Below are 25,201 nucleotides of genomic sequence, written 5' to 3' on the forward strand. Positions count from 1 at the left end.
AGACTGCCCCCCCCCAAAAAAAAAGATGGAAAGAAGAAAGTTTCTTGACTTGTAGAAGAGATGGTGGGTAAGAGACTGAGGAGGTGAGAGACATGATTTTGCTTTAGGGAGGCCCCTTAGGCAATGTAGAGAAGTAAACAAAGGTTGGGAAACTACTCTTGGGACCAAACTAAACACTTGCTTAGAGTCAGGTTCAAGATTTAATAGTCCAGGTTTTTTTCTTCTTACTTTCCACTTTTTCTTCAAAAAAAAAAAAAAAACCCTGTATGTTCTTTGCAATACTTTTAACAGCACTACCTGATGTGTGGTTTTGCCCTTCCCTGTCTTAATATTAATTCTGTTTGGCTAAGTCTGGCAAATAAGTACTTATCTCCTACACTTTGAGTTTTGGTAACCTTGATCATTAGAGCCAACAGCAGTTTCCCATTACAATTTGAAACAGTACCAAAACAATAAATCTTAACAAGATGGAGGTATACCTAAGGATAGACTACATTGTGATTAAAAAAGCAAGGTTATCTTGAATCTCATTAAGCATTTTTTTTAATGGCGCTCATAAATTTGAAATTCTCTAAAAGAAAAGCTAAGTAAACAGGTTAGGCAGGTTACATCATTTTTAAGTTTACATTAAAAAATAAGTTGTTTATGTGACAAAACAGAAAAGATGGTATAAGAACAAATACTTCAAATGAGGTTAGCACAAAACACACAATCCCCTAAATTAATGAAGAGGATCAGAGAAGTACAATAGCTACCTCACATCAAGCCCAGACTCCAGGGAGAGTAGAGAGTCCAAGGCTGCCATTTGAATGATTGCCAATAGAAGACACACAGATAATGTCTCCTTTAGGAATTGGAAAGAAAAATAAGTGAGGTAACATATTCAGAGTGTAGGGTACTCTCTCCCCTCTATGATGTTTAAATTCTCTAATGTTTAATATTCCTTTCTCTTTCTTCCTTGATTTTTTTTTTTTTGGTGCCAGTTCTGGGGCTTGAACTCAGGGCCTAGGCATGATCCTAAGCATTTGTGTTCAAGGCTAGCACTCTTACACATGAACCACAGTTCTAACTTCTAGCTTTCTGCTGCTTAATTGAAGGTAAGAGTCTCACAGACTTTCCTCCCCAAGCTGACTACAAAGAACAATCCTCAAATCTCAGGCTCCTTCGTAGCTAGGATTACAGGCCAATGCCAGCAGAATTAGGCTAATTTTTTCTTCTTTTGACTAATAAATGCATGATTGAGACATAACTCATATACTGCGCAATGTATCCACTAAATTATGCTGCTGATGGTTTTTAATATGTCCAGAGTTTTATAACTATTATCACAGTAAATTTTAGAATATTTTTATTACTCTCAAAAGAATATATTCTAACAATGATCCCATTTACCAGTTACTTTATCTATTTCTCAGCCCAGATGTACACTGATTTACTTTATCTTCTGTAGGTTGTATATTTGGGATATTATAAACATTCTCCTATACTGTCCAGCACAATGTTTTCAAAGTCCAAGAATGTCATAGTGTGAAGCAGTACTCCATTTTTTATGGCTGAATAATATTTTAGTGTATGGATATACTATCTTTTATTTATTTATTCATTAGTTTATGGATATTTAGGATATTTCTACTTTTGGGCTATTATGAAAATGCTGCTAGGGATATTTCTGTTCATGGTTTTGTGTGGACATGTGTTTTTTTTGGGGGGAGTATATATCTAGGAGAAGACTTGCTGGGCCATATATTCAAGCTATTGGTTAAACAAAAGGTTTAACCTTTGTCTGTGTTTAACCATTGCCCAACTACCCGACTGCCTCCCACCTAACATGCTCCTTGTTGTTCTCAGTTGTGCAGTGCCTGAGGGTTACAGTCTCTTCATGTTCCCCCAGCACTTATTATCTGTTGGTTCTCTTCTTTACCACATTGCAAGTCAGCCTGAAATTTGCATTCAGTGCTTAGAATAGATGCCATTGGTATTGAATCTGGGGGAGGAGTACAAACAAAAAAAAAATCACTGTCCATTTTCATCACTGTCCATTTTTGTAAGTCTTTAGCTCTGATTATTTATCTTTGGGGCTATATCTTGTCCAAATATAATCACTTGATCATAGATACACACTGCAAAAAGAATTTACTACATCATCATTGCAAAAAACTTAAATGACCCAAGTGTTTCCCAGAATGAAAGAAGTTCTACATCCATGCTATGGAATGTGGCTAACATAAAGAATGAGTGTGGACCAGGCACCAGCGACCCATACCTGCAATCCTAGCTACTTAGGAGGCTGAGATCTGAGGATCATGGTTCAAAGCCAGCTTATTAGGAAAGTCCATGAGACTCTTATCTCCAATCAATCACTCAGAAAAAGCCAGAAGTGGTGCTATGGATCAAGTGTTAAAGTACTAGCCTTGAGCACAAAGAGGCTCAGGGACAGCACCTAGGCCCTGAGTTCAAGCCCAGGACCAGCAAATAATAACAATGATAATCATAAGGAGTTTCGATGCATATCTTCAGATCTGGAGAGATGTCTATTTAAGTATTTTAAATTTAGCAAAATGTAAGTTGCAGAAGAGTATGTATAGTATAATACCACTTTGGAAAAGTAAGGAAGAGAACTAACAGATTATGTGATTGTTGAATGCATGATTTTGTTATTGTTGTCTTGTGAAACTGGGGATTGAACCCATGGCCTCTCACTCAATAGGCAAGTGTTTGCTCTACCACTCTACCCTTTTCACATCGTAAGAATGAAAGAATATAGGTAATTCCAATATAACAATACTTTATAAGGAATAAAAGGAGCAAATTAGAGTATGAAAGAAAACAGAAAAATTATGTAAGTACTTCTGTTTTAACTATGAATAAAGATGAGAAACGCTTTCTTTTTTGTGGCATAAATCTGTTTCTTTTATTTTTTAATATGTTTTTTTATTGTAAAAATACTGTACAGAGGGATTATAGTTACATGACTAAGGTAATGAGTACATTTCCTACAGAGCAGTGTTACCTCCTCCTTTGTTTTTCCCCTATATCCCTCCCCTCCCCACCTCCCCAACTCCTTCCTCCCCACCCCCCAAGTTGTAAAGTTCTTTTTCAACATAGTGTCTTGTACATCTCATTGTTACAATGGGTCAACCTGTATCCTTTTCAGCATTTTGTTATTTCCCTTCCCCTCCCCAAGCTAGAGAAATGTATATACAAGAATCCTGGCACCAACATCAAATACAGTGAAAACAGGGGTTATGCCATGGGGGAAGAACATACAAGAGAAACAAAAAAATCACAAAATACATTTAAATACATTTAAAACAACAGCAAGAAAGAAAAAAACCTATCTTGGGTTTCATTTTACTGAACATCATCTTATATGGTCATATAGTTTTTGACCTTTTTGGCTTGTCCCAGACTTTTACAAGTTATTGCCTGTGTTTTTTTTTTATTCCAGAGTATGTCTGAGTCATGCAGAAAAGGCAGATAAGGTGATACTAGGGAAATGAACCCTAAGATATGTATTTAAATGTTTTTTTCTTTCATGCAATTGTTTCTAACACATTTATAAGATTATTTCTTCGTTGCTTTGTATGTCCCTCCCCCACAGTATAACCCCTGCTTTCACTGTATTTGATGTCGGTATAATTTGTGGAGGGGAAGGGGAAAAACAAATTGTTTAAATAGGAATACAGGTGGACCCATTGCAACAATGAGATGTACAAGTCGTTATGTAGAAAACGAACTTTACAACTTTGGTGGGGGGGGGGGCGGAGGGTTGGGTGGGGAGGCGGGGAGGATGGGAAGGGATGGGAAGGGAAAACAAAGGAGGAGGCTACAATGCTTGATAAGAAATGTACTCATTATCTTGCCCATGTAATTGTAACCCCTCTGTACAGTATTTTCACACACAAAAAAAAACCCCAAAACAATATTAAAGCCTTAGAGCCAAGCACCAGGAGCTCATGCCTGTAATCCTAGCTACTTAGAAGGATGAGATCTGAGGATTGTGGTTCAAAGCCAGCTTGAGCTGGCAGAGAACATGATGGAACTTCAAGCAAGGAATATAGGAGGAGACATAGACTTGGACTGAAATAAAAAATATACTCTGGAGAAATGCTTTCTAACTCAGCTCTCATGATTGCTTATTTAGAAGAGGGTGTTAGTCAGGGAAATCCATTATTTTCTATTTTAAATCTTTTAATTTATTTTCGTGATAATTACTTTGATAATTATACACATAATAGCAGGAGGCTGAGGTAGGTGGATCAAGAGTTCCCAGGCAGCCTCAGCTTCATAGAAAAGCTCTGCCCCTGAAAAATAAGTCACAAAAATATATTAAAGAAAAATAATTCAAGCCTACCTTATATCTGAAAGCATGTTTTCTTAATTTGCTATTTAAGAGCCCTTATACAACTATTAGAATTATAATATTTAATATTACATTCTCCTGGAAAAGTTGTACTTTAAAAATCATTGTTTCTTTATTTCAAAGGGATGACATTGTTGAAGATTTATATAAAGCTATCATTTTCATTCCACTTTTATCCATCTCTTTAACTTTATTAAATATATATTGTTTTTCTTTATTTTATTTTTTTTTTGTCTGTCATGAGCCTGAACTCTGGGCCTGGGCGCTGTCCCTCAGCTCTTCAGTTCAAGGCTGGCGCTCTACCACTTCAGCCACAGCACCACTTCCGGAAATTTCTGCTTATGTGGTGCTGAGAAATCGAACCCAGGGCCTCATGCATGCAAAGCAAGCATTCTACCACTGAGCCACCTTCCCAGCCCCTAAATATACATTGTTTTAAAGGAGAAACTGCCTCCTATATTTTCCTACAAAATTCAATTATAAAAAATGGAGAAGATTCAAATATAAAAAATGGACAGATGAAAAAAAATGGACAGATGAAGCTGACTTCACTGGCTCATAGCTGCAATCCCAGCTACTCAGGAGGTAAAGGCTGGGAGGATGGTTGTTTGAAGCCAGTGCTGGCAAAAATGTTAGTAAGACTTATCTCCACAAATAAGCCAGGCATGGTGGTTTGCATCCATAATCCTAGCTGAACAGGAGGGATAGCTAGACGGATCATGATCCAAGGCTGGCTCCAGGATGAAACACAGAAAGTAACTTCAAATGGGAAAAATAGGTTGAAGGTGTGGCTCAAGTGACAATGTGTCTGCCTGCCAAGTATGAGTCCAAACTTTAGTATTACCCCTCCTCCCACCACCGAAAAAGGTAGACTAGTAATATAAATGGAATACACAAGAAACAAACATTGCCAGTTTCGTTATTTGGAGTATCATTCCTTCATGAGTTAAACATTACACAAATGCTCAACTCTAGCAAACGTGTGTCTTAGCAGTCCCTTTGGAATGGGCACGCCCACTCCTGCCCACCCCTTCCTAGAGTTCCCTTCTTGGCTGCTTTTGCAAAACAGTGAGGAGATCACGCAGCAGTAGACATGAAACTTGTAGCTTTACTTCCTAGAACACAGTTTATTTCCAGTGCATTTAAAAATTCTCTCCTTGAATTTGTCACAATTAGAAGAGAACACTGATTACTGGACCTTCAATAGGAATTTGAACAAAGATATAAATCTTGACTTATAGGCCTTACATAAAAACACATTTCAAAACACTGATCAAGATGCATTTCATTCATAAACGGCTTTGTCAAATGGCAACTCCTTTGTTCTACTACTGAAAGATAATTTTTAAAAAAGAATATAAAAATTAACACCAAGTATCTGAACCTTCCCAATGCATTTTATGCTATACTAAAATGCAAACATTTCACCAACTTACTAAATACTTATAGATTATTAATATCCCAGACCCAGGTGAGTGCTGATGATTCATTCCCACAATCGTAGATACTCAGGAAAATGAGATATGAGACCCTTGGCTCAAAGTCAACCTGGCTAGACAAATCTCTGAGATATTTATTCCCAATTAACCTTAAAAAAATTGTAAGTGGAGATGTGGCTCCAGTGGTAGAGCAACAACCTTGAGTGAAAAAGCTGAACAACAAAGCCAGCCCCAGGAAGGAAAGACTGTGAGACTCTTATCTCCAATAAACCACCAGAAAACCAGAAATAGCACTGTGCTCAAGTGGTAGAGTGTTAGCCTTGAGCTGAAGAGCTGAGGGTCAGTGCCCAGGCCCAGAATTCAAGCCCCACAACTGACCAAGAAAAAACAAAAAAGAACGAGAATATGAGATCCCAACAAAACTCCCCAAAGCACATATTGATCATATTGATAGTGAAGTTCAGTAAAGAAAAGGAACCCCTCCCCAAAGTATAACACTTTGATATGCTGAATATTTTGAACTGAAAAAGAATGGGAAAAATCCTCAGAAGTCTCTCTGCCTTTCCCCTGTTCTCTTTCCCTGAAGTGAGTCATAAAAACCAGAATTCCTTTTCCCAAAAAGGCTTACAGAAAGTAGGTGCTCTCACCACAAGAGCTCAATAGCTATGTGCATAGGAAATGATGCTTATCGAAATGAACTCCAAGAAAGGAAAAGAAAAGGTGTGTGTGTGTGTGTGTGTGTGTGTGTGTGTGTGTGTGTGTGTGTGTGTGTGTGTGTATGTGCTATTTACAGTTGTCCCCCCCCCTTTCCTTTTGGTTTATTCCCTGATGTTACTGTTTTTTTATTTCGGTACCCTTTGTCTTTTACAAGGTTTATCTGACTTGGGGGAGGGAAGGGGAATCACAGAAGCAGAGGGACAAAGGGCGAACCAATGCAAATGATACTCACTAGACACTATGTTGAAAATGAACTTTACAACTTGGTGGGAGGATGGGGAGGGGTGAAAAAGGAAGAAATGAAGGAGGAGGTAATACTGCTCAAAAAGGAAATGTACTCATTACCTTCCTTACCTAAATATAACCCCTTTGTACATCACCTTTACAATATTTTTTTTAAAAGAAGTAGCCATCACATATTCTAGTGCTATGGGAAGAATTACATATAATTTAGCCATATATATACATATATAAGTATATATATATATGTATATATATGATGTACTTGACATTTAGCGGGAAGCCTTCTGCCAATTTTGAAAAATAAAAACAGTCAAATGAGACAAAGGAAGAAAGGTCCTCTCTGTATATTTTATGTATTTTTAATAATATAGAGAATATATATACTTTCTATTATATATATATAATCTGTGTCTACATAATGTGTCTACTTACATTTCTACATGTCTGTCCAGTTTCCAAACTAGAACAGGCAAGTTTCCCTAGGTCTTTGGATTTTTCACTTCTAAAAGGCCCCTTTATTATGTAACATCTCTGTTAATAAATTTATTATGCTTTGCTTTTGCTTTAGAAGGAACTTGTATGCCGCTAACACTGATAACCCCCAATTCCGAAGGAACACAGAAGATGACCTCTGTGGGCCATATTTATTACTTAAAAGGCAAACCCAGTGGAAGTCCTTTCAGGGCGCCTCCTCTGCAGCCATCTGAGATGCAGCTTCAAAGGGTCCCCTCTGCCCCATGGAAATTAGAGGTTGGCTCCAAGGTCAACTCGAGGAGGTGGGTGACAAGGGAGAAGGCAGGGAAAGCAGGATTAGAATGCATAGCACTTAAGTCAAGGTAAGATTTGTGAAGATTCCAGAAGAGGCACACACGGCTGCTGAAGGCAGGGTTTAAGAAAAATCAGATAGATGGTGAGTTCCAGTGACTTATGGAGAAAGCGTGTCCCTTACGCTTGTATGCAGAAGGATTTATACACGCAACTATTTAAAAGGGCGATTTTAGCAACCATTTGCAATTAGAGCACTCATTTGAAAATGTTTCTTTATCAAAAGCTTTCTTAAAAAAATAATGTTGCTTCTTTTTTTTTGATATAGTTATTATTCCTTCGGAACAGTCTGAGACCCTGAGATGATAATACGCCCAACCACGTATCTGCTGGTATCTGATAGTCAGACTGCAGTAGGTACTGGTATAAATATGCGTCTGGTTTGGCAGGAAGCAGCAGGTGTTTAATAATTGTGACTGAAGCAGCACCACAGTGATTCACAATGTGGATCCAAAATTGGCAACTTGGCAAGAAACAAGATACAAGTTTAGCAATAAGCTGAAGGCTCAAGACATCAGACCAATAAAGGCCGAGGCAGGGGAAAGGATTACCCCCACTGTGTCCCAAGGAGGGCTCTAAGCTACATCTATCTACTCACACCTTCTGGTAGGTAATCTACAAAGCAGGTTGGCCGCCAACACAGAAAGAAGCCTTTGCCTACTTAACAGCCAAAATTAGTTAACAATCAGTTAGGCAGGGGAGCTAAAAGAGGGAGTTAAAGAGAAAAACATTAACATGAAACAATGATAAACTGAAGCCATTTAACTTGTGTCTTTAGTACAGAAATTTAAGGTTGAGTACACATGACCACCTAAATCCTTTAATCCTGCCGCTGACATTTATAGTGACTGAGAAGGATTAATCATTTTGATCTCTAAATGAATCATTTTAAGCAGTTAATGTTTGAAAGTAATAAACTTTGGAGTTGAAGTAATTAGCCTACTAGATCTGATGAATGTTTCAAGCTTTTACTTTGTGCTTTTACAAAACTATTGACACATGCACACATACAACTGTTTTGTTTTTTTTCAGCAGCAGTATTTCAGAAAATATGGAAAAGGGGTTAAGATTCCTTTCATGTCTGTCTGATGACAAGAGGCTTGGGGAGCACTGGGGAAATGAGAAATTTGGGGTCTAACTGGAAATTCATGGTGGTATTAAGTGTTGAATCGTCAGACCATACGGTCATATTTCTTTTGAAGTCTGGGATTAGCCTCATTCTTCACTCTAATGGCATCCAAGACTAAACCAAATTTCAGTCTTGAAAATTAAAAGCATTTTCCTTTTGGCTCTTGACTCTTCCTCTTTCAGCATTGCCAACATGCCTGAGGGTTTAATATATTTTCATAGTGCAAAATATACAGGTAAATAAAACTAAGGAAGAACAAGAAAAGTAATTCATTTCACTTCCAACGCAGCAGTAAAAACAGTGCAGGAACATAATTAGTATTTAATCAAAGGAATTATTAATACTATTTTTACATTCATCCAATGCTAGGAGGTAACATTTGACAATTTATAATCTTCGTGTTCTATATTTTAAGAAAGAGAAATTAAGTTCTTTTGACCTATCTGGAAAAATACAGCATGTAGAAACACTTAAAAAGTGACTTAGTGTTTTAGTAATATCATGCAGAAAAATGACTTCCCTTCCCCATGCAATCTGTCTCTAAGCACTTAAATGAGCCAGTTTAAATTTGAAATTTGATGAAATTGTTTGAGAAGTAGGTTCCCCACGATCTGCCACTAGCTCCTCATTCTCTCAGCACAGTACTGGATATATCATGTACACTGTGATTACAATGGGGCAAACGTCTTTATCCAGCAAAACCTCTGTGGCACATCAGCAGCCGAAGCTCTTTTTAAGAGAGGAGTGTGGTTATGGCTCAGTAGAGACCATGTGACCGTACCCACAGCCCCGAGTGGAATCTCACCCTGGATGAGCTGGAGGAGAGGAATAACACAGCCCCCCCCCTTACTTGCCACACTCAACTACAGATGTTTGGACATGTCTAGTTTTGTTTCTGTTGTAATGTTCTTGTTGAAGTACATTTCATAGGCAGTGAAATTCGCAGATCTAAAGAAGACACTTCCATGAGTTTTAAGAAATGCATCCACCACAAGCCCAAACTAGACCTGGCACATCTCCAGCCTGCCCACCAGGCAATCTCCACCCTCACAGGCAACCACAGCTCTGCTTGCTTGTATGGGAGATTCGTTTTGTCAGTTCTCGGAATGTTATACAAAGGGAGTCCCAGACTTGATACTCTGGGTCTTTTTGATTAATGGAGTGTTTCTGAGATCTTTCCACGCTGTTGCATCTTTTAGTGTGGCCAAGTCATGTTCAATTGTACAAATCCACTGCGTTTTATTATATGCATTCACTTGGTGATTTTACCATGGGTCCTGTTATGGATAAAGTGCCTATGAAGATAAGTTTCCATTTGTTTTGAATAGTACTTTTCAGATGAACTGCTGGAATAAAAGAATTGTTTTATAAAAGGAATGGCCAGTTTTGAAAGTGGTTGTACTACTGATATTACATATCAGCACCAATATTTAATTCTGGGGTCTTTTGTTTGGTTTTGCTTTCATATGACTTGATACTTTGAAACAGGTTCTCTCTAGGTAGCAGGGGTTGGCCTTGAACTCATGATCCTTGAGTCTCTGCCTTGTGGGATTATACTCATATGTTGCTATGTTGATTTTTTTAGTGCATATTAGTCATAAAAATACTAGGTTTCAATATGATACTTTCACACATGAATATGATGCACTTTGATTTTTTTTTATTTTGTTGTCAGTCGTGGGACTTGAGCTCAGGATCTGGGTGCTGTCCTTGAGCTTTCTTGCTCAAGATTAGTGCTCTACCACTTTGAGCCACAGCTCTACTTCTGGTTTTCTGGTAATTAATTGGCGATAAGAGTGTCATGGGCTTTCATACACAGGCTGGCTTTGAATCATGATCCTCAAATCTCAGCCTCCTGAGAAGCTTGGATTTCAGGCATGAGTCACTGATGCCTAGCACTTTTTCTTGTTCTTAGAGTCATGTATCTTTAATATGACATTTCTGTTAGATGATACTTTGCTCATTTTGAAATTGGCTTATCTTTTAGTATTAATAATGCATATTGTCTGTATTTACTATAAATTGTATATAAAAGTTATCTTTCAAAACATACACAATTTTTCCCAAAGTGTAGATTGCCTTTTAATTTTCTGTTTAATTTTGATAAAGTCTAATTCATGAGGTTATTCTTTCACATTTAGTTCATTTTAGTCGCATTTCTAAGATATTTTTGTCTATTTCAAGGTTGTGAAGACATTCTATAACATGTTTAGCTTTTTATTAAAGGAGGTTTATAAATAGAAATCAAGAAAATGACAAAGTAGAATAAAAATATGATTTGATGCAACTCTGGTATTCCTAGCCCTGGATCTCACCAGCTATTGACTGTGTGGGCATTTTAACAGGTTTAGGTCTTACTGGTTCTCACCTACAAAATGGACTAGAGAATTATAAAGCTATGATTATGCAGAGGTAGGAAGAAGGTAGCACAGCAGAGCAGGAGATAAAGCTGAAAACAATGGCATCAAAAGCAGAAAGAAATGGAAAAGCAAAAAGGATCTGGACTATGAGCAGGTAGTTTATGACTATAATCCCAGTTACTATGGTGGCTGAGATCTGAGGATCACGGTTCAAGCCAGTCCAGGTAGGAAAGCCCATGAGACTCTTATCTTCAATAAAGTATTCAGAAAAAGCTGGAAGTGGTGCTGTGGCTTATGTGGTAGAGCACTTGGACACAGAGAGTCTCACGGACAGAGCCCAGACCTTGAGTTCAAGTCCCAGGACCAACAAAATAGAAAAAAATTAGGCTCTGGATAAAGTATGAGTAATATGAGTTAGGATTTCCTTTAGCACCAGAGACTTTGGGTTTATTTCAACCAGAAACTAAGTGGAAAGTACTATGTAATAGTGGGTATAGTGGTATATACTTGTAATCTCAGCACTTGGGAGGCTGAGGCAGGAAGATACAGAGTTCAGGCTGGCCTAAACTACATAGTAAGACTATGTATAAAAAAAACCACAAAACACCCTAAAAAGCATGATATCATCTTCTGGTGCACCATCATCCATGAAAACAATGCTAGAACTCATCCTGAAGTACAACCAACCATTAGGACAGAAGAACATAAACTAGCTGTATCAACACCCAATCTGGAGAGTTGCTTTGCTTCTGCAGCCCCTAATGTATACAACAATCTGTTGCAGTTCCAAAACAGGGGTGTCTGTCTTTGTCCTGTGGTGATTTCAAATTAGAATGCTTTCCCTCCTAGGCCCATGTTCCAATGACAACTTTTATCAAAATTTTGTTCTTCCCCCTTTCTTTCTTTCAGGTGGTGATAGTGGTAGTGTTTATCATTCTATGGTTAATATTTTGTTGTGTAATATTTCACATGCTTTTAGAAGAATTTTTGAATGAAGGTTTGAATAAACATTCATGCGTTGCCTCTTTTTGTTATTTATATACCCAAAGGTCACAATTCTACAGAAAGTCCTCACTTTAGGAGTATTGATAAGGGTCAGCATGTTTTTCTAGGAAAACCACATGCAGGATACCAGCATGGAGCACACAGGGCAATCATTATTCATATCTGAAGAACTGTATCAATAACACTCAGGGGCTGGGGCTATCTCTTTTAAAATAGGTGCACCCAATTCTACCCAGACAGGAGATTCCAGGGCCAATTTTCTGCTCACCATAATGGGGAGAAACTTGAAAGCAAATTACTAATGATTAATTGGATATGTGCAATGGTCAATAGGGTCTATGGAGGTAACTGAAGGCCAATGAAGCCTAGGAGTTGTATAGTGAGCATATAGAACTTGGAATTAGCTGTTGCCTTTTCCAGGCTCAGAGGAAAATTGATTTACCTTCTCATGCTTACTAGCTATTTGAAATTCTCTTTTGTGAATTGTCTATTCACCCATTTTTCCCTACTTGGTTGTTTGTCTTTCTGTTTTCACTCAGTGTATTATAGTTATAAAGTAGATACATGTCACATGGATTAGAAATTCATTTTCCTCTGGGCTTAACAGCTCATGTCTGCAATTCTGTCTCGTCTGGAGACTGATATGTGAGGATTCTAGTTTCAAGTCAGACACAGGCAGCAAGGTCTATAAGACTCTTCTCTCCAATTAGCCACCAAAAAGCTGGAAATGGGCCTGTGGCTCAAGTGGTAGAGCATCAGCCTTAAGCGAAAATGCTAAGGGACAGTACCCAGCCACTCGTGAATAAGCAAATATATATATATATATATATAATATATATATATACATATATATATATTCCTAATGCAATAATTTTGTCTCTGGGTAGTTTAATTTACACACAAAAGGTTTTAAATCAAAATAAACAGTTAAGCTTATCTTTTCTTCTGAGCGTTCTGTTCCTATTGAAATGATGTCCTTACTCTTAGGGTACATATATATTCCTAGGACCAGGCTGAATGTTTTTCTAGCCCCTCTCTCCTTGCTGCCTTCTGTTAGAGAGACTGGAAAGCGAAAATAGTATACATTTCCTCTTCTCCTGCAGCTAAGAATGGCCATGAAACACAGTTCTGGAAAAAGAAAAGAAAAAGTTGTAGGAAGAAGTCTCGTGGGAGTGAAAAGAAATAGCCCTTCTCACCTGTGTTCATTCTTATTTCCACAGGAATATGAAAGTACAGCCGCCACCTGGGGATCCACAGGACAAAAGCCACATGCTCAGGATGGCAGAGCAAAAAAGATAGAAGGGGCCTGGGTCCTGGATGGCATCTTCAGATCTCTGTACAGTCTACTTTTGGAATTATTTGTTGAGACAATAATTCACGCAGGGGCTCAAGTCACTGTTTGGCGCTTTCTGCTGTTCGTGGTTCATCATGCCTGTGCTATTCAGTCTCCCAAATTAACTTCTAGAATTCTTAGTGCTTTATTTTTTACATTTGTCTTTAATCCATCTGAATTTATTTTTGAATATACTGAGAGATATGGGTCCAATTTCTTATTCTTCCAGATGGATAACCAGTTGTGCCAGCACCAGTTATCAAATCCTACCGAACAACAACAAAAAAATTTGTTTTATATTAAATTTTCCTATATGTTCTGATCTGTTTCTGAACTTTCAGTATATTCTGATGAGCTATTTGTTAGTATTTGATGATATATAGATGTAACTACAGTTTCACAGTATTTTGGAAATCATGTAAGACCATTTTAACCTCACAGTGTTCCTTTTAAATATTTTCTTTTTGCTAATTTCAGACTAATTTACTCATACTCTAATTAACACTAATTAAATTAACTCATTTGATTATTATTTAATACCTTTGAGTTGTATGCGTTCAGTTTTTGGAGAACTGACATCTTCAAGGTATTAGTCTTTGCATCTTTCTATTCATTCCGATCTTGTTTTGTCATTTGGTGATATTTTATTGACCTCTTTATATTGGGTCCCATGTCATGCTTATAAAATTTATTCCAAAGAATTTCATAGTCCTTGTTGCATCTGCGATAGGATATTTTTTGACTTCTAAACATAGACAATTATTGCTTAAAATATATTGTGACAGCTAAATAATAACTCACAACAGATATCAAACACTATTCTAAGCAGTTTAAAGATATTTACTCATTTTATGTATGTAATTCAGTCTACCTATGGGAAAATGGAAAGGTCAAATATTGTGACATTGGTCTTTATCCCAGCACTTCAGAGGCTGAAAATTAGGGATCCCAAATACTAAAGCAGCCTGGGGTGCAGAACAGAAAAACTCAGTAGTTTGTCTAAGCTAGTTTTTTGGCCAGGACTAGATAACCTGCCACTCAGCTAATGACTAGCAAAGCTGGGATCACAACACAAGTCATGCGGATCCAGAACCTGCAGTCTTCACTCACATGCTACATTAACTTTGTCATCTATCTATTAATCTTGTGTTCTCTCAGGTACTGAATTCACTTCCAGTTCTATTCGTTTAGTTCTAGAAACACCTGGCATAATCTTAACTTACCATGTATTGAACCAAAGATCCGATTTTCACTTTTCTCAAAATAGATATCAATTACTTATTTTTTCTCTTATTGTAATTACTAAACTAACTATTTAAGCAACCTTCAATAATAACTGTGATATTAGGAGTCCCATTCTTAGGTTCCTGATTTTAATGGAAAAGCTCTAGTGTCTTACCAGTTAAGAATGCCATTTAAAATTTTAAATAATCATTTTAAATATAACTATTCTAATTTTTCTTTCTTTTTTTTTACTTAGTGAGCTTTTTTTAAAATGGAGAATTGTTTCTAAATCTTACCTTAAATACGCTGCTCATCTATTGATAAGTTTTCCTATTTTGATTTATTAACCTAATTAGGTTAGTAGATTTCCTAATAGTAAAAAATCCTTGCATGATACCAGCAAGGATTAGTAAATACTTGGTTACTAAATTGGCTTAGCATATAATTCTTTTTATACAGTGCTGAATTCTTATACAAAAATTGTTTAAAATTCTTACTCACATATTTAATGGCACTTGTCAACTACCTGTCTAACCTCTTATGATATAACTGGTTTTGCCAAATTTTATACATGTTCTAAAATAAGTGGGCTAATCATACTTTCTGATAAATAAAAAATCCTTTATGTTTTTCAAATTCACAGATCAGAATAGTCTCGTCTAACTGTTAGTCTTTTTAGCCTCTCTCCTTGTTCTTGTTCTAATAGTTGCTTAACCAGGATCATGACAAGGGTCCTGCACGTTGCTAATCTTTTTAAAGTATTAGCTCTATTTTTTTTTGTTTGCATTTTTGATCCTGGTACTGGGGCTTGAACTCAGGGCCTCGTGCACTCACTTATTTTATTTCACAGTTCATTCTCTACCGTTTGAATAGTTATTTCAAATGACCTCTAGTTTTGATATTAATTTGTTTTGGCTTGATTTATTTAGGATATTCACTTCTTCAGATTTTTAGTAAACTTCTTTGTTGGTATGTATTCTTTACATGGATTCCATAACAGTACATCATTTTCCTATGAGTACAGCTTTCACTATTGGCCATAAATTTCGGAAGGAGAATTTTATATTCATTATTTTATATTCATTATTTCATATCATTCCCAAGGGTCATAATCATCCTTGGGCAGAAGTGAGTTTTTTTAAATCTCATCTTTGGTACTACAACTACTACGATCATTATTAATTTTTAATTATTATTATTATTATGTAATTGCTCTCTTACTTTTAACCTTTTAGGTCAGTCTAATTCTGAAGAGAATGAAACAAAATATCACACTAAAAATGGACTTTTATGACCTTTCCTTTTTCTAATAGTTCCTGCTTTAGAAAGTTAGCTACTGGGTTGTTTTGGTAGTGTCCGTTCTCTGTACAGTGTCTCGTCTGTCATGTTCTTAAGGGTTCTCTTTATTCTGCTTATAGATTATTTGGGTTTGTTTACTTGTTTTGTAGGGCTGGAGCTCAAGCCCAGAGCCTGAAAAACACTACATAAAGCTCTATCACTGAGCTATCTCCAAGCTCTATTTAAAATAAATTCTACCTTTCATAATAATAATAATAAAAATAATAATATCTTTTCTTTTCTTTTTCTTTACATTTACCAGGCATTTTTTTATTTTCAACTAATTTTTTGTATCATTTTTGCATGTGTTCCTGATTAATACTAATAGCATTTATGAACCAATTGGACAGTTTATGTCAAAATTCAATACATTTACATTTCATGCAGTATGTTTGTAAAGATTTGATTCCTTCCATCTTGTTTTATGATTATTCATGATTTTCCTGGTTTCCTCTTTTTTCCTGGGAGCTGTTTTCGCTAATTTGGTCAGATTGCTAGTCACTGCCTTTCCCTCTGCTAATTAAGTAGGTCCACTGTGCCTTTTTCATTCCACTAATGATTACCTTCCCTCTCCCCACATTCATATTCAAATACATGTTTTTCATTATTATATGAGTGCAAGATAGCAATAATATCCCTTTACCAAAGCAAAAGCTCTATTTCCTGTTTTCCTTTCTCTTCCTTTTCAGAAGAGATGAGATGTTAAACCGCCTTAAACTCTGTCTACCACTTGCCCCCCAACTATTTATTAGATTTTACTTTTAGGTCCAGCACTTATTATATTTTTTTTCAGTATGTTCCTTACCCATTTCCAATTGGTCTACCATCACCATTGATGATTTAACTATACTACCACAAAGCTGATTGCGCTTTTCTTCTTCTTTTCCTATATCACAATTCTCACTGTTGATATTCCTCCCTGAATACTGTGGCATATATTCTTAAGATAATCACTGAATATTTGCAACACACACACACACACACACACACACACACACACACACACACACACACATAATTTTTTTGGGAGATGAATGATCTTGATGGGTTCAGACCCAACACATCAACTTGGCCTTTGATAAAACAACAAGAACAGATTCTTTCCTCCTCTCTCCTTTCCCTCTCACCTTTCCCTTGAAGCAGTACATAAAACCTAGAACGGTTACTCTCAGATATTCTCCCCAAAAGCAAGTTATAAGATCCTCATTAGAAACTTACTCCTTTCCTATTCCTGGAGGAAAAAAAAAACATCCTTTTTTTTTTCCTCCTGAAGATACAAGAATGCAGAAGACAATTTGAATATATGGGCCTTACAGGGTTAGATTACCTGACTAAAGTAATTTGCTGCAGAAGAAATAGAATTGTCCTGGATCTCTACGCAGTATCTCCCTAAATAGATAACATTAATTTATGGGAAGGTTTCAGACCTAAGAGCTGACATTTCCTCCAGAGAGACAGACACAAGCAACCATCTATTCTTAGAGGATGGTTGCTTGAGGGACCTTATTTGCATAGAAAATGGTCTTTGTTCTCTGTACACTTCTTTCCTTTCTTCCAAAGCCTTTCACCACCTTCCCCCAGAAACTCCAAGCCCAGACTTTTCTCTGCAGTCTACAATGCTACTTAAGCTTTAACCATCTGGCTCTTCAAGTTCCATACTTTGCATGGCTCTCATAGGACTATATGTTAATAAGCTTGTATGATGATGTGTTTGTTGTCAGTTTGTATTATAGATTCAACTTATTAAAACTTCAAGAGAGAAAGAGAAAGTCAAAAGAGAAAGTTCATTTGCCGCTACATTATCATCAAATCATATTCTACCTGTCCTTTCCCCTTTAGGACTACAAAAGTATACACACATATCTGCTTCTTTGGGTAGGAAGGTAAAATGTTAATACATTTGTATGCTCTGTTTTGTTCACGGGTCTTTTTGTCCTCAGAGCCTCAGTCATGAGTCTTCCTGGCAGATAAGAAAAGACATTTCTCCTTTCCTACAATGTGCTCTCCACAGCCCCAGGTGGGGGTTCTTGGGAGTCTTCAAGCACTGTCCTTAGACCTCCACTGTTGCTGATGAGAAAAATCATTACTGGTCTTATTTTTCTTTGTCAGTAATAAGGAAATTAACTTGTTTTTTTCCTTCTGTACAATCTTGTAAAATACGTTTATCTTGAAAGTTAAACAATTTTTCTAGGATGTGCTTAATGGTGTGTGTGTGTGTGTGTGTGTGTGTGTGTGTGTGTGTGTGTGTGTGTGTGTGTGTGTGTGTGTGTGTGTGTGTGTGTGTGTGTGTGTGTGTGTGTGTGTGTGTGTGTGTGTGTGTGTGTGTGTGTGTGTGTCACCTGAGTTTTGTTTTGTTTTCTGTTTGGGCTATTTATTCAGAACCATTGGTTTGGATTTCAACTATGTTTACCCTTCTTCTTTAGCAAATCTTGTCTGTCTAAATACTTGTATTTTGACACTGGAGACTAAATTCATCACCGTGAAAATGTTAAGCATGTGCTCTGTCACTGAGCTACACCTTCCAACCTATTTTATTTTTTAGGGTGTAAATTATGGCTTTTTTTCTAGTGATTGATTGGCATTGTTGGCTTACTGGTGGCTTTATTGGCTTTGTTGTTGTTCTTGGGTTTCTGTAATGGCTCTTATAGAAATACCGTATTTTGGTTTGAGTCATACATTCTTTCTTATCTCCATTGCATGTTTCCATTATGTGCTTCCTGAACATTTTTCATTCTATCACACTTCCTGCTTGCTAGGTGACATTAAGTACACTGTTTCCTTTTATTCAAAGATAGTGGGAAATTCTGAATGAATTCAAGGATAAGCCTTTCCACTCCCTGCTTCCCAAGTAAGGCATTCTCCTAATATTAAGAGTGGATGAACATATTCATTTAGGTTTCTCCAGTTTCTGAAGGGTAAAGCAAGCCAGCTGCCCTGGGAAGTGATTTCACTTAGGTATGGCCCTTGAGAGAGGTAGGCCAGCCCAGGCTCTCTTTGGAAGCACCAAGTCATAGCATTCTTTGTGATCTTTACCTCATTTGGAGCTCTCATTTACCCTAAAGGAACAAGTACCTGCTTCAACTAGGTCCATCAGGACTCTAATAGCTTCCAGATTTCATTTGCATCCTTGCTTTTGCATCCTTAATCACTGCTCAGATGATGGAAAGAATCAACCGAGAGAAGTGAGGGATGAAGTATCATTCAGGCTACTAACCATGCCAGAACCCTGGGTATATATTTATAGGACAGTTCACACTCTTGTAATCACCCCCCTTCTCTCTGTCTTCTCCTTCCTTCCTTCCTTCCTTCCTTCCTTCCTTCCTTCCTTCCTTCTTTCTTTCCTTTCTCTCTCTCTCTCTCTCTCTCTCTCTCTCTCTCTCTCTCTCTCTCTCTCTCTCTCTCTCTCTCTCTCTCTCTTTCTCTCTCTCTTTCTTTTTGATAAGTGACTAGTTTGTATCTAGGATATAGCATAAACAGTGGACTAGGGCTGGGGATGTAGCTTAGTGGCACATTGCTTACCTAGCATGCTTGAGGTCCTCTTTTGGATTTCCCATATGACACACACACACAAAAAGACTAGGACTCAGGATGCAGCCCACTAGGAAGGTCTTCATCCCCTTTCCCCAGAATCCCCTAAACTGCATCCCAACTGATCCTGATTCAATTATGTATGAGAGAATGAGAATAAACAATGTCTGTGGGATCTGCCCAGACCTGCGAGAAGGCAAGTTCCCAAAAGACGGGCTTCTGTGGGTGGAACCACACTCCAAGGGAAGATGGCATGAGTCACATTTGGCAACCAGTCTGTCAATCTGCCTTCCTCCATCCCTTTGCATCTTTGCAAATAAATCTTCTCTCTTGATCTTACTTATGTAAAAACAGATAGGATGCTGGCTTTCAAATGAAAAAACAATAACCTTCTTCTCCATGTCAATTATAGAAATAAAAATTAGATGGTAATCTTTTCATTTAAAAATTCTGCAGTTCACAACCTCAGCACCAGATTACTCTTCAGTACATTGGATAAGGACTGCCTCAAAGGTGACTATTTTATTTTATTTTTATTATCCTTGTACTTATGGTTCAAAGGAATGAAACTATTCTTTTTTTTTCTTTGTTGGTTGTGGGGCTTGAACTCTGGACTTGGGCGCTATCCTTCAGCTCTTCAGCTCAAGGCAAATGCTCTACCACTTGAGCCACAGCACCACTTCTGGTTTTTCTAGTGGTTTATTGGAGATAAGAGGCTCACGGACTTTCCTGCCTGGGCTGGCTTTGAACTGCGATCCTCAGATCTCAGCCTCCTGAGTAGCTAGGATTACAGGCGTGAGCCCCTGGTGCTCAGCTTGAAAATATTCTTAGTTGCAGGCATTACATCTTTAAATTCCCCCTTAAGGCCAAAATTCCTTGTTGGATTTTGAGAAGCATACTTCAGGCACCAAACATAGTACAGAGAACTGCAGCAGAGGTGAATGTGGGGGTAGCAGATCTTTCCTTTGTATCCTTTCTCAAAAACTGCCAGGTGATCTTATGTAGCTGTTGCATGGGGAAGTGTATTTCAGACATGATGGCATCAATTGCTTTCAAGGATGAAACAAAGTAAATAGTATCCAAGAATGTAAAACATGCTATTGTTACCCAAACCCCATCACACCTACTCAGAGCTCTCTACAGCTGTTGAAAGAGCAACTATTTCCATCACCAGCAAACCCCAAGAAGAAATTTAAATTGGGAGAGAGGACACCTATGAGAGATCCAATCACATTATGCACCACCGAAAACGAAATAACCCTAGCTTTTTAGTGTCTAAATACAACATGTAATTAATGATAGTTACCTGCCAGTCAGTGAAGCCATACAAAATGACTAAAATCAAGTTTGATGATAGGCCATAAAATTGGTTGACAAAAATAAAAACAAAACCAACACCTCGTTCTCCCTTTTGATTCTCTATGTAATTGCACTACTAGAGTTCTCTTAGCCTTTCTTCCAGCGAAAGCAACATTTTCTATGTCATTCAAGGTATAAAACTCTCTGAACAAGCTAAATTAGCATGATTCTTTGGAATTGTTTCAAAGATTTCTGGCTACTATTAATATTTCTAATATTTCATCTTTATTATGTGTATGATGTCAGGAGCTGTGGCAGGAAGCACATTTTGTCAATTAAATAATTAATCCCACAGCATAACAGTCAGTGAGGAAAAATTGACATTTGTCGGGTTCAAAGAAAATGAAAGTCTGGAAAGACTTTTTCATTATGCTTGCTCAAGGAAAACATAATCTGACGGCAGACTTGCGTTGCTCATTCTCTCCTACACCTACCCTTCCTGCTACGAACACTCCCCAGATCCAAACACAAGGAAGGAAAACCATTTGCAATGTTTCCCTCACCCTCACCCACCCCATTACAATCAGACCCGCTTTACTTCCTTCAAACATGTTCTGCTTGCTCACTTTTCTCGATTCACACCATCACCATTTTAACACAGAATGGAAGAAAATCAACTCCTGTAAGCCAAGGGGGCAATTATTACACTGAATTGCCTGTGTTTAGCTTTGGCAACTGCACAGATACAAAGCCTGACTAGTAGAGAAAGACTGACTGGCCTAGGTTCAAGTTCCAGGTGGTGGTTGTGCACCAGCCATGGGCTCACCAAACCCTAAATATCTCCATGAAAGAAAGCAAATATGGAGACCTATCTCATACAAGCTGCTTAAGTACATGGTATATAGAAAGGCATCGGTACAGGTTTGCTAGAAAAAAGTGATAGGTTCCCCTGATACTCTTCATAAATTGTGATTGAGGAACACGTCTGTCAAGTGAATCACAGCATCATCAAACCCTGAACGCCTGCCTTGCTTTCCCCTCTGCCCTAAACTACTTCTCACTACTCCATTCAGTTCTTAACAAGAGGTCTCCATCTGCTGCCTGGCTCACTTTCTCTTTCCTTTGTCCCTTTACTTAGCCAGTCCCTGCCTCAGGAGGAGGAGCTGAATACTAGTACTATTTGGTTCCCTAAGAGCTTGGGTTCCGGGGTTTCTCCACAGATGGTGCTGCCAATGTCGTCAACAGCCGTCTGCGCTGGATTAACGCTGCCTAGGAGGTGAAAATTTCAGAGTGCTATTTTTAACCTTCTTGAAGCATCCTCTGCTCTGCCAAAATGAAATGCTTGCTTGGGGTGGGGATGAGCCTCTATAGCATCTGCCACATGTGCTGCTATTTTTCCCCACCACGTGGGGATCCCCCGCTGCCCCCCCCACACACACACAGGGCATGCAACAGTGAGGTTTGTTTCAAAGAGCAAAGCATTGTACTTGAGGTCTGACCGCACACATGTCTACACTATACCCACTGTTTTCTTTTTAACTGGTGACAAACGTGTTCATGGATCATTCATTTCAGCCGTACAGATGATACGAGAAGGAAAAATCAAATGCAGAGTGAGTGTTCATACTTCATTTTTTAAAAAAATTTTTCTATTGCTCCCCTTACACAATGAATTGCCAGCTCTAAGCTATTGTCCTTTCTTATGATTTGCTGGTGGGCTTTAAAGGGGGAAAAAATCTCTTTTTAGAAAATCAAATGAACTTTCTTAGATGCAAACTGGTTTGGGTGAGTAAATACCATCTCAATCTAGTTAGGAGGGCCGTTTCTACAATGCAGTGGGGCAAAGAATCATAGGATATTTTCAGACTTCTAAACAACCTGCCTCCTATCACCTATCCTCAAATTTGTTCCTTCCTTCCGCATATCAAACTCTGAGCCACATGATTTGCGAGTTCATTAGGAAAGAATGAATATATTCTTTATTATTGATGCTTAAGTTATTTTTTCTCACTTCTGGATTAATTGGCTAAGGGGCAGGAAGTGCTATGTAAGTTGTAATACTCAAAACAAAATGTAAGAGGGTTTTATTTTTACTTTAAGACTGTATTAGATGAAATATAACTCTGTATGCCTCAGACTACTGTCTTACATGTGAAAATTGTTCAGTTTAGCATTATGAAATAAAGTCACAGAAGTCTTTATTCTACTGGTAGGCTATGCTGGCAGAAAAGGGAATGTAAAATGTTCAACAAACCTATGCAAATGACCAAGCTATAATAGAGTATATTACAGGAAAGTAAGATCTTTTATGGTGTCATTTAAAAGTGCTAGGTTGCCCGGGAGTAATAAAACAGAACCTTTTGGTGTCAGGATCTTATATAACATGGGTACCTATGCAGAACTGGGCTGATTGGATTATGAGATAATCGAGGATCATCATTCTTGGGACAGGTGACCGTCCTCTACCATGGCCTTGTTCCCTTGGATCAGTTCTAACTGTGAAAGCAATGTCTGTATCCAACTGAGAGGAAACCCTGGAGACTGGTGTGCAGGCTTATGTTCACAATGCATGGATATGTGTGTGAACTGTAAACCTCACCTATAAACATGGAGCTGTGGGATTACTTTCGACATTGTGCCAGTGTTCATGTCTGGGGGGGGCCAATGTGCCACACATGGCTTTCTAACCTCTCAACTGGAATACCGTGTGAGCATTTAATTCTCTAAATTGGGAACAAGAGTAGGACATCAAAATTGGCAAATAATCCTGCCAGAATTTCTGGCAGGACAGGGGAGGGGTGGGGAGAGGGAGCCGTGACAACTGCAAGTTATCAACATTTGGGCATGCCTTGTTTTACTAGAACAGTTACCTACCTTGTCTAGAATACTCGTCTGCTTCTCTGTGAACCAAATCCTTTACTCTGTTTCCATAGAGCAGCCTCGAGGAATCGTGATCAAAAGCTTTCAGGGTTTCACTGGAACTATAAGACTTCTGCGTAGGGACCCTACACTCGTCATTGTCTGCTGAAGAATTTGTATAGCGCCGTTCTTTCTCTCGTCTGCTCTTGGTCAGGGAGCAGTAAGGCCTACGTTCTTTCACATCCATACTTCATTCCTTCTCTGCGCACATCAGTCCTGCTTGTTACAAATTATGCTCAGAGTTCAAGTCTCACTGGCCTCTCTGTAAAGATAAAAGGTTGGCATGATGTCAGCATAATATGCATCTGTAAACTGACTGTGCTCTATCCTTCTGGGTCTGAAGGATGGAGAGAGGGGGGTGAAATGCAACAGTTTTGCCTATCTGGGACTCTTTTTCTTTCAATAAGAATTTAGTATTTGTAAGATCACTGTAAAATATACTGCCAATGAGAGCTACAAGGATTTGTTTAAATTACTGTCTCCATTTTTTTAAAATGAAAAAAAAATATTAGCCTAAAGCTCAAATTTTACTACAGAAGCCAGCTCAACATTGGCCTCAATCACATTGTATTTTCCACAATGGAAACGTTCTTTCTGGTAGTGTTTTCTTTGTGCACACACCAATTACTTTTTTTCCTTACTAAAACTTGAATTATTATTTATTTTTCAATTTTATTTGAAGAGCAGGAAGAAAGTGGAGGCTTCTTCCAGCTGAAACTTCATCAAATGCATGGAAAAGTTTATTAGTTTCCGTCAGAGGGCAATTTTAATGTCTTAAGGACCTGAAAGTCTTGAACTGTGGAAAGAATTGGTCTCCTTCTCATATACCCTGCTCCTTGAAATGCATTTTCCTCTCTAGTAAATGAACTTAATCAGTGCTACTGATATTTAAGGCAATTCAAGTGGCTAATTTGATGGGAGTAGTTTTCTGCCACTGCCCTTAGCAAGAATAAGTTAGAAGAAGAAAGCCAAATCGTATTTGTTTGCTTAGCAACTCGCTTTTTTTTTTTTTCCAAAAAAAATTTTGCTGAACCGACAGTGGAAAGGGCGAGGAGAAAGGTTCTGCTGAACAAGAGCTGCAGCCTAGAAGAGGGAGAAGAAATGCCCAGGGCTAATCAGCGTTCAAAATGATCCTGTGTTGTCTTTATTCTCTCTCATTTTGTCCTTTTTTTTGAATCTGAAAGTCTGGGAAGGCTTTGTCTTCAGCCTCCAACCCACCCCCAATTCTACTGTCCTAAATTTAGTTTTTATTTGAGTGATTCCATAATCGATGAGATATACATGATTTCCGGCAAGCCCCCGGTCTCCTCTTTGGTTCCACATTCTTAGGGCTGTGATTTCCATTTAGATGTTTTCTTCCATGTTGAGTCCCTCTGCTGAAAGGACGCTCACCCTCTCTTCTTCATTCGCTACCAACAGACACACCACAGGGTTGTTTCATGTGCTTCCAGCTTGGAATCTCGTAGCTGATCTGATTCT

General features: G+C 38.0%; 1 protein-coding gene across 9 annotated transcripts in view; it reads right to left on the reverse strand.

Annotated features, from left to right (window-relative positions):
- Positions 1 to 25,201, reverse strand: part of Tenm3 (teneurin transmembrane protein 3) — a 608,309-nt gene that overhangs the window by 421,846 nt on the left and 161,262 nt on the right. For 8 of the 9 annotated variants that reach the window (XM_070016445.1, XM_070016443.1, XM_070016442.1 and 5 more), the window contains exon 2: positions 23,678 to 23,984. In XM_070016445.1, the coding sequence (XP_069872546.1) occupies positions 23,678 to 23,909 (232 nt within the window). In that variant the 5' untranslated portion in view covers positions 23,910 to 23,984. Of the gene's footprint in view, positions 1 to 23,677; positions 23,985 to 25,201 lie in introns of those variants that run through there. The other variant, XM_070016444.1, reaches the window with a different exon arrangement.

This window comes from Dipodomys merriami, unplaced genomic scaffold (assembly GCF_024711535.1).
Source record: "Dipodomys merriami isolate MVZ:Mamm:240054 unplaced genomic scaffold, mDipMer1.0.p SCAF_12, whole genome shotgun sequence".
Taxonomy (NCBI): domain Eukaryota; kingdom Metazoa; phylum Chordata; class Mammalia; order Rodentia; family Heteromyidae; genus Dipodomys; species Dipodomys merriami.